At 42.5% G+C, this 13,863-nt stretch overlaps 1 protein-coding gene across 1 annotated transcript in view; it reads left to right on the forward strand.

The window, feature by feature from the left end:
• Positions 1–13,863, forward strand: part of COPG2 (COPI coat complex subunit gamma 2) — a 36,263-nt gene that overhangs the window by 13,840 nt on the left and 8,560 nt on the right. Inside the window, exons 8-17 of the mRNA XM_007055945.4 lie at positions 477–563; positions 3,680–3,837; positions 4,617–4,750; positions 5,740–5,807; positions 6,602–6,790; positions 7,955–8,050; positions 8,557–8,800; positions 10,925–11,000; positions 12,617–12,720; positions 13,664–13,789. Coding sequence (XP_007056007.1) covers positions 477–563; positions 3,680–3,837; positions 4,617–4,750; positions 5,740–5,807; positions 6,602–6,790; positions 7,955–8,050; positions 8,557–8,800; positions 10,925–11,000; positions 12,617–12,720; positions 13,664–13,789 — 1,282 coding nt within the window. The remainder of the gene's footprint in view (positions 1–476; positions 564–3,679; positions 3,838–4,616; positions 4,751–5,739; positions 5,808–6,601; positions 6,791–7,954; positions 8,051–8,556; positions 8,801–10,924; positions 11,001–12,616; positions 12,721–13,663; positions 13,790–13,863) is intronic.

Below are 13,863 nucleotides of genomic sequence, written 5' to 3' on the forward strand. Positions count from 1 at the left end.
AGGACATGTAGAGCAATAAGGCTGGTGTCATCATTAGAGCAAAGGGGGAGAGGAGGCGCTTGGTACACAAGGCCCCATAGGTAGGCAGGAGTAGAGCTGTGCAGGGTCTTGAAAGTTGGAACAGAAAGTTGCATTTGTGGCCAGTATTAGCGCTTTCTATGGGGCTAAAGGGGTAGGGTGATAGACAGTTTTAGTGCTTTCTCCTCTCTTCTTCCAACATTAATAAAAGCCCCCAACTCTTAGTTGCTTTTATGTACAGGTGTCAGCATTTAACAGAATGCAAAATACAAATTAGTTATTGCAGGGGATCTTATCTCTTTGTCTCAATGGCTTGGAGCAGAGTCCTAGATAGATAAATCATGCTTTATGCTAGTAATTTTTCTTAAAACTTCCCAGTAAATTATCATTATAAAAAAGGTGCTTGTAAAAGTCCGTGTGGTTGGTTAGTTTATAACGTTCTTTGTTTCTACTCCTAGCACATGATGAAGATAAGTTATGATGTGGTCAAACGGTGGATCAACGAAGCCCAAGAAGCTGCTTCTAGTGACAACATCATGGTGCAGGTATGTTTCAGAGCATAAGGTTGGTGTATCATGAAGTGCGATAAACATGCTATACCATGCTTGTGGTTTTCTGTAATTTTTTTAATAAGTCCATGGAGTCTGTATTTCAGAGCTTAATTTAGCTGATAGAACAATGCTTAAATAATGGGAAGCACTACCCTTAGGCCCTGATCCTGCCATGTGATATGGTGGGCAGATGTCCATTAACTTATGTGGGAGAGGGTGGGTGAAGGGGTCCATCCTCATACAACACATTACAGGATCAGGACCCTATTCATTTGTTCATTCAGTGTCACTAATCACTGTAAGTAGCAGAAAATGTTAAGTTATTGAAGTAATTATTGCAATTAGTAAAATTCATGACACCAGTCAATGTGATTACACTTAGAAAATTGCCTCTAACTTGCCATTCAAACTAATGGAGAATTTTTAAAAACACCTGGACTTTCAGCAAAAGTAGGCATCCTTTTCATTTTTAGGAAATCGTGAAAAATGAGTATAAAAAAACTATATGCAGTTTCTCCAAATTACAATGTTAGCTTCTTAATTATATGTGCAGTTTGGTATAGCCGTCTACCTTTTCCCCACTAATTTTCTCTGGTGTTTGGGATCCTATTTTGCTGAATTCGTGACCCGTCCAGATAGAAGGAGTTTTGTTTTGAATTTGAAATCTCTTCAGGGATTAATCTCAGTGAATCAAGACAAAAAACAAGAGATGTAGGGATTTTTTGATAAGAAAACTTCGTTAGGATGACTGGAAAGACCTTAAGTCTGGCCTTTTTAAAAGATCTGTTTGTGTGTTTGTATAGGGATGGTTTTTAAATAAGTCTCTCGGGGAGCTAGGAAATGTAAAAATAATCATTGAAGGTTTAGGGCATAATTGAGCTGACAACAGTTGGTATTTAGATCCTTACCTAAACACACAAACCTACAACTATGGATTTGTGACTTTCCAGATTCAGCTATTTATTAAGCCTTGATATAAATTAGGGTTGTTGATTAATTGCAGTTAACTCACGCGGTTAACTAAAAAAATTAGTTTTTAATTGCACTGTTAAACAATAGAATACCAATTGAAATTTATTACATATTTTGGATGTTTTTCCTACATTTTCATATGTATATTGTATTCGGTGTTGTAATTGAAATCAAAGTGTATATTATTTTTATTACAAATATTTGCCCTGTAAAATGATAAACAAAAGAAATAGTATTTTTTAATTCACCTCATACAAGTACTGTAGTGCAGTCTTTTTGTCATGTAAGTGCAACTTACAAATGTAGATTTTTTTGTTGTTACACAATTGTACTAAAAAAAACTATGTAAAACTTCAGAGCCTACATGTCCACTCAGTCCTACTTGTTCAGCCAGTCGTTAAGACAGATCCAATTTGTTTACATTACAGGAGATAACGCTGCCCTCTTCTTATTTACAGTGTCACCAGAAAGTGAGAACAGGCATTTGCATGGTACTTTTGTAGCTGGCATTGCCAGTTATTTACATGCCAGATATGCTAAACATTCGTATGCCCCTTCATTCTTTGGCCAGCATTCCAGAGGACATGCTTCCATGCTGATGACACTTGTTAAAAAAACAATGCGTTAATTAAATTTGTGACTGAACTTCTTGGGAGAGAATTGTATGTCCCCTGCTCTGTTTTACCCGCATTCTGCCATATATTACTTGTTATAACTGTCTCGGATGATGACCCAGCACATGTTGTTCATTTTAAGAACACTTTCACGGCAGATTTCACAAAACACAAAGAAGGTACCAATGTGAGATTTCTAAAGATAGCTACAGCACTTGACCCAAGGTTTAAGACTCTGAAGTACCTTCCAAAATCTGAGAGGGACAAGGTGTGGAATATGCTTTCAGAAGAGCAACACTCCGATGTGAAAACTACAGAATCCGGACCACCAAAAAAGAAAATCAACCTTCTGCAGGTGGCATCTGACTCTGATGATGAAAATGAACATGCGTTAATCCATGCTGCTTTCGATCGTTATTGAGCAGAATCCATCATCAGCATGGACGCATGTCCCCTGGAATAGTGGTTGAAGCACGAAGGGACATATGAATTTTTAGCGCATCTGGCACATAAATATCTTGTAACCCGTCTACCATAGTGCCATGAGAATACCTGTTCTCACTTTCAGATGACCTTGTAAACAAGAAGCGGGCAGCATTATCTCCTTTACTGTAAACAGACTCGTTTGTCTGAGTAATTGGGTGAACAAGAAGTAGGACTGAGTGGATTTGCAAGCTCTAAAATTTTACATTGTTTTATTTTTGAATGCAGTTTTTTTTGTATATAATTCTACATTTGTAAGTTCAACTTTCATGATAAAGAGATTGCACTACAGTACTTGTATTAGGTGAATTGAAAAATACTATTTATTTTGTTTTTTTAGAGTGCAAATATTTGTAATGAAAAATAAATATAATGTGAGAACTGTACACTTTGTATTCTGTGTTGTAATTGAAATCAATATATTTGAAAATGTAGAAAACATGAAAAATATTTAAATAAATGGTATTCTGTTATTGTTTAACATTGCGATTAATCGTGATTAATTTTTTTAATCCCTTGACAGCCCTAATATAAATTAATCTACTCAGGAGAAAAAGCTTGGGCAGTAATTAGAAGGCAAAATAAAGCAATCCCACTTTGGGATCACTCTATAAAATGGGGATAATACTTCGCTGCCTCAGGGGCGTTGGCTGAGTTATTTGATGGAAGGTGCATTGGAAATGCACATATTGTTTCTATACAGCCTGGTTTTGTAAATGGGTACATTTGATGTTCCAGTGGCAAGCCCCATCAGGGTGGTGGACGGGTTGGTTTTATAGATCTTTCCCTCTCTAATATCTGGTTCTGACATCCTTACCCTTAAGGACCATGCGGGAACAGCTGGAACTGTAGTTCTAATCATTTGTGAGTAACTTGTTTTCATATAAATATGACAAGGTACTTTTAGGAAATAGCTGGTCTGGTTACTTGTGGCACTCAGAAAATGTGGCAATATCAAATCCTTCCTAAGGGAACATGTATTTAAGGTATTTAGTTTTGTTAGGGACTGTCCTTATGTGTATTTTCCCTCTGATTTTGTAGTATCACGCATTGGGGCTGCTTTACCACCTCAGGAAGAATGATCGCCTTGCAGTTTCCAAGATGCTGAATAAATTCACCAAATCTGGACTGAAATCTCAATTTGCATACTGCATGCTGATCCGAATTGCCAGCCGGCTTCTGAAAGAGTCTGAAGAGGGGTAAGAGGAGAATCAACCGTCTAAAAATACGGCGGTGTATAAACACTAAGAATAGAGAAACGACTTGGGGTGATCCAACAGAGTGTAACTAGGAGCAAAGGGATAGATTAGACTGAATTTCAAAAAAGAGCTTGCTGACCGTGTGCTTTTTCATTGTGGCAGAGTCTCCCAAGGGAATTGGGGAGCCCCTGCTATTTGGGACACTTAAAACAAGACTGGACAGCAATAAAAAAATCCATTAAGAATCTATCTGTACTGGCAGAGAGATGGACTGGTTGATCAGAGGTCTCTTTCCATCTTTGATTTCTCATCCTAGTAGAATAAAGGTTGTGCTGCTTAGGACTTTAAGCTCTGGATTGAGGGTCCTTTATCAGTGGAACCTGTTGCTTACTGGGTGTAACATACAATAAATATCAAGATGTTTCTCTTCTAAATGTATCCCTTCTGACTTGTTGAATATGGAATGAGTGTCTGGACATATTTAGAGATTAATGTACTCGCTAATAGAACCATACTATAGTGTGCTATTGGGTATCCAAGCATTAGTCTTGTATTACAAGTAGGGAAACATGGTAATGTGAATTGTTTGAGCTATGTGCTAGCAGAGTCAATACTGTAACTTATGACTTTAGCTTAAAAAAAATCTGATTGCATGTCTGTCCCCAGATAAGAGATCCGTATAGTGTTGTAGCAGAACTTGTTAATAAATATTTCATCACGTTACTATGAAATAAAGAGTGCCTCTGTTTGAAATTGTATGCACTCCATTTCATTGGCAGGCACGAAAGTCCGTTGTTTGACTTCATTGAGAGCTGTCTGCGAAATAAACATGAGATGGTTATTTACGAAGCTGCCTCTGCAATCATCCATCTTCCAAACTGCACACCAAGGGAGCTGGCCCCTGCTGTGTCAGGTCAGTCAAGGAATGAACCCTTTGTGCCCTCTGCTGCTGGGATGTTCTGGAAATACTTTATTGCTGCACGATTTGTTGGCTAAGATATTTTAACAGTGAAGGAGATCAGGGTAGGTTTGGTTTGTCATACTGTAGGACTAAGGCTAGGCAAGGTGGCAGATCACGCGACCAAGAAATTGAAGTGTAACATCTGCTATACTATACATTAAAATATTAACTACTAACGAGAATACATTTTCTCTCTCATATCTGCAACTGTAATTTTTCCTGACTCTCTCCTAAATTAGAAACAATTGGATGGGAAATGACTTGGGCTTTGGGTGAAAGAGAAGGGTCAAGAGCCTGGTCACCAAAAAGGGACAGAATACTTTATCCTCTCCCTAACTAAGGGAAGTCAGGGTGTGGGGAAGGGACAGAGGAAGATTTTGAGGAGGGTGGATTGGTAGATATGAACTCCAGGTGGTAGAAAAGCTCATGTCTTTGAAATAAGCTGAAAACTGGGAGGTGAAATTTAAATTGGATTGGGAGACTAGGAAACTGTTGATGGATGGTGAATGTAACAGTATGAGGAGATAGATAGCAATACATATTTGACTAGGACCTTTAAATGCCCCAACAGTAGAGCCAACCTATGTGTGCGGACTACTGGACATTCTTCTCTCTAGTTGCCCCTGCTTCTTCCAGGTGTATCTCTTTCTCAGCATCAGATGTGGGTGAAACTGACTGGAACTGTGCGATGCTTATGTGTTTCGCTCTGTGTACTGGAGTGTGGTAGTCCTGCATCATTCAGAACCTGTTACCCCTTGTATGTCATTTGAAGTAGTTCTCTGCTGCACTCTTGAAGTGTATCCTGGTCACAAGGTTATTGGTCTTTTCTCCCAGGCATGTTAGCGTCTGGATTTGCAGCACTGGAAGCCAGTGACTGTTGAAACACTCTACTCTGTAAACTCGTACATCATAAGTCACTTCTCTAAATGCTTTATTTTCAGTGTTGCAGCTCTTCTGTAGTTCTCCCAAACCTGTCTTGAGATATGCAGCTGTAAGGACCCTTAACAAGGTGAGTTTGTGAGATCTCTTAAGCAAGTGTTAAGGTATAAATCTTAGTGTGCAAAGCAAAGCATTAAAGGAAACCAAACTTCTGTGCTGAAAGGTGTTTCCTAAGGAAGTAGGACTGTTACTCATGTAATTACTTTATGAGCAGTCTCTCCATGCTGACAGATCAGCCTTCCACTACAACAAAAAACTATCCGATAGTAGTCAGGCTAGTGATGCTCAGTTGTGGATCAAGGGACTCATGACACCTTATAGTTGGATAACTTGTGATCTGCTATGGCTATAAATCAGTGCTTTCTACCATAGGAAAGTAGGGATTCTCAAGTTTGGGGTACAAAGCATTAATCTCTAACTCTCGTGATTTGGCTCCTGTATTTAGTGTCTGAACTGGAAGAGTGTGGAGCGAGTAAAACAGTAATCTGACCTGATTTCAAGCTGGCAAACTGCAAAGGTTAGGAACACATAAATAGAGCAACATCAGTGCTTACCACACCAACCAACCCTTCCAAGTGTCCTGCGCTGGTGTAGGGCATGTAACCATGTCTCCCTCTACTTCTGGCTCTGCTCGTTATAACTACCTGCTATTTACAGCTAAAGGAGTTTTCTGCAGCTCAAGTGAGAGCCTGAGGCCTGTGTGTTTTGAAGATCAAGGGGTCTGGTGTGGTCCCTGCTGACAGCCATGGTCTATGTATATGTGGCCAGTTTGTTCTGCAAGCACTAGGCCCCGATGAATGAACAGAAAGCAAATGTTCTGATCCTTGCTCTAGTATATTATTGACAGATTTTTTTTCTTTCCAGGTGGCTATGAAGCACCCATCCGCAGTAACTGCCTGCAACCTGGACCTGGAAAACCTGATTACTGACTCAAACCGCAGCATTGCTACTCTGGCCATCACCACACTCCTGAAAACAGGGAGTGAGAGCAGTGTAGACAGGCTCATGAAACAGATCTCCTCCTTTGTGTCAGAAATATCAGATGAGTTTAAGGTGAGGCATGGGAGGCCTTTGACCTTTACTATTGCAGATTTTCCTCCTCCTGTTTTGTGAAGCTTTCCCAGTTGCAGAGAAGCCTTCAGTCATTTAGCCTTATACCATGAAGCCAGCTGGCGTTTCTTGAGATACAGTCTGTTAAAAGCAGAGGGCCACCTTTCTGCTTCTCTTCCTTTTCCCCAAAGAGCCTATGGGATAAGATCCTGTGGGATAAGAAACACTCTCTCTGTCTGCTGTTGACTGAACTACAATGCACTCTAAGCACCATTGTAGCAAGGAACTGTCGATTGTAACGGTCTTGTGGGAGGAAGGATGGTTTTAAGTTTCGATAATGATCTTTATGTATATCCAGCACATCTGACCCAGGTGTACCCCAGCACACTTTAATGTCTGATAGTTCACACAGTCTCTAAACTATATCAAATTCCAGAAAAAACCTACTAAGGCTGGTCATTCGACAGGAAATACCAAAATGAAGGCTGCCTACACATTCTTACCTCTGCCCCCTGTGTACTTCCGATCAGTCTTTAATAGCATAATCACATCCTATTCCTCTAGACCCCAGAATGAGGCAGAGATCTGCAGGAGATGCTCCTCTTAACACCATTGGTTAATTTGTCCCCCATGGGGTATGGGAGGACACACACTATAACGATACAGGAATTGCTTCACCCGTCACACACACCCAGTGAAATGTAGTTGCTGAGATGTGGCAACTGTCTACCTCTGCACAACAAACCTATGTAATCACTGTTCATTGTAAGACGGGAGAGGGGATGAATGTTAGATGTACTTGAAACTGCAGAGGGAATGTTTATAACACAACACAATTACCCAAACTGAAATTGGGCCAGGCTCTTAGAAAATCATTCCTGCCCTTTCCAAAAGCATTATAGGATCTCCCATTACTAAGTGGGGAGGCCTATGACTTCCAACTCAAAACCGCTCCTCCAGCATCATGCTAACACATTGGCTCAGTACCGAGCTGGAGGTAAGAGTGCCACCTTCTGAATCACTAGCACCTAGCGTTTCCTGTCTGAATGCTGAGCTTATATCTGGCAAGATCACAGCTTGAGGTGATGTGTCTGCAAGAAGCTTCTTACGTCTCATAGAGAATTTAATGCATGATACTAAAGTCCTGTGTCCTCTTCTGTCTTGCAGGTGGTGGTAGTGCAGGCCATCAGTGCTCTGTGCCAGAAATACCCACGGAAACACAGTGTAATGATGACCTTCCTCTCCAACATGCTCAGGGATGATGTAGGTTTAAAGCCTTTCTCATGTAGTTACTAGCATGTAGTTGTGGTGGTATAGGGGGAATCCTATGTTGCTAGTGTTTTCCTTTGGTGGTTGGACAGCATCAGTGGGGCTTGATTGATATTTCTGAACAAGACCTTGGTTATTTCGGTTCCTGAGCTGTCTGATATGTGACTTTGCCACATTTCAGATCAGCTGACATAATCGCTTGGTACATCAAAAATTGGCCTGGATAAACATTTATAAAATGTATTATCAAGAACAACCCTGCGTTGGCCTCAGGGAGCTGGGAAGGACCTATGAGGACACCCAGCCCATCTCCTCCTCTTCTTCCTCCTCCTCCTCCTCCTCCGATTCTGTGTGTATATGAACACTTTTGTTTCCTTAATGGAGGGAAACTGTATTCATAGCATGAGGGCAAATGAGCACCTGTTATTGTACAATAAAGGGCTGCCTTTGCATTCTGAGCAGCACCTGCAGGATGAGCATCCTTTCCTTTTCCGTCGTAGGGTGGCTTTGAGTACAAGCGAGCCATTGTGGACTGTATAATCAGCATTATCGAGGAGAATCCCGAGAGTAAGGAATCGGGCTTGGCTCACCTCTGTGAGTTCATTGAAGATTGTGAACACACTGTTCTAGCCACAAAGATACTTCACCTGTTGGGCAAAGAAGGGCCAAGGACCCCATCCCCATCCAAATACATCCGCTTCATCTTCAACAGGGTAGTTCTGGAGAACGAAGCAGTGAGAGCTGGTAAGCTACGCAATTAAATACTTGATTGGCTTCATGTGTGCAAATTTGGAGTCTGGAACAAGGTGCTGGGGTGGGAGGGAATGGGTGCTCTAAAGGAACAGTCCACAGCTGTCTCTCACTGTGCCTGCTCTTGGCTGTTTGCATTAACTCTTCTCATGTCATGTTAGCATGAATGCTAAATATTTCTACTCTAGGGGGTGTGATCATCATCTGCTATGTATAGCTGTTACCTTCTGGCTCTTCCCTTGTGAGCATCAATGTCAAAAGTAAAGTAGCGACAATGAGTAAGGAGGAGAAATGTTACCCACTCTTTTAAGTTGATGCATGAATCTGTACAGTCAGACTTGGCATCATAAAAGCCACGCTATTCAGGACTTGAAGTGTGTGTCTCTTGTTTCTGTGGAAAAGTGATTTTTCTTCTAAGAACTCTCCTCTGAAATCTGTTGCACTCCTTTCTCCCACAGAGAATCTTCAGACTGTTTTTAAAGGTAGTTGCCTTTCCCCCCTCCACCTTCAGATTAGAGTGGAATATACTCATACCCCTTAGATCACTCCACTCTGAGCCAGTAGAGGAGTTAGTATGTTAGGAAGGGGAATTAAAATTGAGCTTACATTTCTGTTGTGAAACAGATTGTATTGTATTGAATCCTATTCTACCGAGTGCCATTGTTTTAGCACTGAGGCCTGGGGCCAGATACGCAGCATCCGATGGGAGCCATAAAGACCTTGTCATGGGGTGCGCCACTCATTGCTCGGACGGCACCACTTCCTGGTCGACGCCCCCACCTGCAGTTGCATGCCGTCCTCTGCCTCTCTTTCTGGGTCTGCAGCCCCACTCTCACTCCATGGGCGGCTGCTGCTGCTGCCTCTTCATGACTCAGCCCTCCGGCCAGGTCACGTCATGTGTTTTCCCTTTCCGGAATACCAAAGTCTTTCTCAGCAATCCTGGGCAGTCTTCCCATTCACTGCCTCTTAGTGCCACTGCCTCAGTGGCTGGCAGGGGAACCTGGGCCTGCCCTCTATGCTGGGTTCCAGTTCAGGGGCTCTCTCAGCAGCAGCCAAGGTCGGCCCTAACCCATATCTTGCTGAGTTTCCCCTGAGCCTTTCCCACCTTTCTGGCTCTCCCCCTTCCCTGGGTTTGCCAACCCAAACTCCCTCCTCCCCGGGAGTGACTGTAGGATACTCTCTCTAGCCCCCAAAACACCTCCCTTCACTGTAGGAGTGACTGCAGACTACTCCCGTACAGCCCCTTTCTGCTTTCAGCTCCTGGGCTTTATACAGGTTCCTCCACTTCCAGTCCAGCTGAGCCTCCTGTCTAATTCCCTGCTCCCAGGTTGCTCCTCCAAGTGCAGCATGGGCAGTTAATTGGGGGTAGACGCCCCAACACAGACCTGTTGTACAGAAACTTCAGCATCGTAGCCACAGATCTTTCTATCCGAAGGATCTTCAAAAGTGAAATTTAATAAAGAGCTAAATTCTCCCCTTTGCATATATAAAGCTCCCTCAAAACCAGAGTTGAAGTCAAATTAGGTTGGGTTTTTTTTTATTAGCTTGGACTGGCTGCTTTAGGGGATAGGTACTGGGATACAGAGCCTTTCATCTTGAAGTCATTGGTTCCAATCTGATGTCCCAGGTCAGTAGCGAGGAAAGTCACTGCCACCTATGGAAAACGAGCTTGCTTCAGTGTACTTTCTAACGGGCACGTGTGTATTTGCACCCATGACGGCAAGTGCCAGAGCAGCCAAGGATTGGAACGTGCTATGGAGACTGAACTACCCTCACTGCTAGATAATTCTTCCAGAACTGGTTTGAGGCAAAGTAGTGTGGTGGGGTATGATGCCGAGGAAGATTGTATTGGTGCTTCCCATCCTGTCCCTCTTCTGTGACTGAAGGGCAGGCCCCAGGGTTGTTGGCCAGGCGCCTTTTAGTATTAAAGGATGTTTCTTCAAACCCTTGTGTGAGAGTCTACAATTGGTGAAGCACAGATTTTAAGAGAAACCTCCCTGATTGTAGCTTCATGACAATCACATACATGCTTGCTTTAAAAATCCTCTGTGCATGTTTTGGAATAGACTTCTGGCTACAGATTGAACACCTTTTCTATCCCTTTGTTTTCTCTTCTAGCTGCTGTGAGTGCTTTAGCAAAGTTTGGGGCCCAGAATGAGAGCCTTCTTCCAAGCATCCTGGTGCTTTTGCAGAGGTGAGCAGAGTAAATGCCAGTGCGTGTGCTTTGTTCTTTAATACACTAAACAGGGTCAAGCCAAGTCAGGACTTGACTAGAAGTGAACCGATATGCTGAACAGGAGATAGAGTTGGAAGGTGGCATTATTCCCTTTGAGTCACTCCTGGTGTTAAACTTGTTCTTAAAACATGCCATTGTGGGTAATTCACCAAGGGGGTGACTTACAGATGTTTTTGCTTTCGTGCCCCATGAAGCAATAGGTACTAACTCACTTTACTGTTATGTTAAGTAACATGCCCAAGGCCAAATAATGACTGCTAGGATTGGAACTCAGGTGTTCCAGGCTCCCAGTCCTGTGCAATGTCCAGTAAAACCATCCAGCCTCCTTAATATTCTCTGTACGGTCAGTTGTACTTGGAAACAGTCACCTACACTTACGTAGCACTGCTGTGTATTTTAAAACAATTAGCATGTTTCACTTCAGCGGTGGGCAGCAATTCAATGGGTAATGAAATGTGCTTTGAGGTCTTTTGGGGTGAAAGGTACCCTGTGTATATAGTAGTAATTGTAATCTACCTAGAACTGAATTCCTAAAAGATGACTTGATAGCCATGTTGATGTATGTGTCCCCGTTCTGTGGTTCATGTATCTGACAATAAAGCTTTTTAAAACCCTGTTGGGATTCCCTCCAAGACCTCTTTCCGTTCGGCTTCCCAAGAACTCGTTTGACTCCAGCCTTTATCTCTCAGATATCATTGTTTGGCATGCAGCAGTGCTATGCTGAGTTGACCAAACTCAAATGCAGGGGGGATGGATACAGGGTACATCACCGCTCCGAAGTTATACAGAAACCGTCTCCCTTTTTATACATATTTTTGGATTGGCTCGATTACTTTGCAGGAACCAATCCCTGTGCACCATGTGTTGTCCACGCATTGACCGTGGTTCGACTTCCTCTTTACCTCATCTCTACATGACTAACTTCCCTTGTTATCTATTTCATATTAACTAATTCCCTGTGTGTTCTCCCTCTTATCTTAGCTGGCTCAGACATTCAGTCAACTTAGCCTACTGACCTATTTATTTATCTTATTTAGCATAAACATTCTGTTTTCAACCTGTTGAGTCATTTATGTCCCTAATTCTATCTTCCAAAAAATGAGGCCTCCCTCCATGTGTTAATTATTCGTGTCAGGCCAGGCCTCAGCTACAAACCCCTGTCAGAATCAGTAGCCCCAAAATATGGGCTGCAGGTGTGTTCTTTATGTAACCTGACCCAGATTTACAGGGTAGCAACCCAATTGTTGGTCTCCTCAGTTCCTTTGATATGTTGCACTTGAGTATGAACTCTTTAAGTGACTGCCGTATACATAATAGAGAAGACTCTTGTGTGCACAAGGAAGCCAAGTGAATTACTGTGCTAAACAGACTTGGATTTTAATATTTTAGAGATGCGGGATGGCACAGAGTATTTACATAGATCACAGGTATAATACTGTGTGAGGTTTTTTCCTCGTGTAATCTGTAAACCCATCAGAGGGGTTAGGCTAGCATTGCAGTATCAAGCGCAGACTTTCGTCCATGGTGCTGGATTTTGAACCATTTTGACCCCAACGCGCTCATTCCCCAAACAGGTGTATGATGGACAGCGATGACGAAGTTCGTGACAGAGCAACATTCTACCTAAACGTGCTGCAGCAGAGGCAGATTGCACTGAACGCTGCCTATATCTTTAATGGTTGGTAATAGAAGTGAATGCAGCACGTTTCTTATTGTACGTTGTTGTTGTTTCATCTTCTGGGTTGATTCCATTACAAATAGCAATCATTTCCAATGCAACCCGGATAACTCCAGTCAAGATGCCTGGAATGAACAGAGCCAAACATATGTGGCATTAACACTTCTGAGTAAAGTATCTGAATACTACGTAATGTATAGTTGCGGAGGGAGTATTGTCTAGTGGCTAGAGCATAGGCACCGGTAGTCAGGATTCCTGGGTTCTGTTTCCAGCACGGTTGTGCTGTGTGACTTTGGACAAGGCCCCTATCCCCATTTTACAGCGAGTAAGGTGAAAAGGCAATCTTGGTGAGGGGGCTGGTGATTGGCTGTAAAGTGTTTTGGGGTCCCTGGATGAAATGTTGTACATGCAAAGGATTTATTATTAAGACACAATGTATTTGCAGAACAGTTTGCCACTCCTAGGACGATGTATTCATGCTGCATGTCAACCCTTTCCGTCCTCAGGTGCCATCTATGTGCCAGTTTTCTGTCACTGCCTTGTTGAGAGCAGACTTTTTAAGCTCTTTAACATCTGAAGGCATTTGCAGTGCTCTGCTCACCATGGGGTTAAAATGCTTTTTGCCGCCTTCTCTTAAATACAGTCCAGGTTTAGTTTATGCCAGGCTATTCCATGCATCCAACTCACTGACGCAAACCAACTGCAAGGATGTAGAGGAGCTTTAAGCCCTTTCTGACGTTTTCCTTGTGTGGTTTCAGAAGAGAGGTAGTTGAGACACAGGCCTGATGATCAAATTCTGGGACTGTTCAACAGCTTCCAATTAAGTAGACAGCCCTAAATTCTTACCAGTGTAGTGAGCACTGAGTGTTCTGCTTCCTCCCTGCACCTTGTAGTTTCTAATGTGAAGCAGACACCCTTTGTATTAATCACCTGTATTTTGCAGGATTGACAGTCTCCGTTCCTGGGATGGAGAAGGCCCTGCACCAGTACACACTGGAGCCTTCTGACAAGCCTTTTGACATGAAGACAGTTCCATTAGCTACTGCACCAATCTTTGAACAGAAAGCAGGTAATATTCAGGCTTCCTTTAAGTAGCACCTACTAGAGAAGGGGCTGGCTTCATAGACCAAGCATCAAGGTTAT

This window comes from Chelonia mydas, chromosome 1 (assembly GCF_015237465.2).
Source record: "Chelonia mydas isolate rCheMyd1 chromosome 1, rCheMyd1.pri.v2, whole genome shotgun sequence".
Classification (NCBI taxonomy): domain Eukaryota; kingdom Metazoa; phylum Chordata; order Testudines; family Cheloniidae; genus Chelonia; species Chelonia mydas.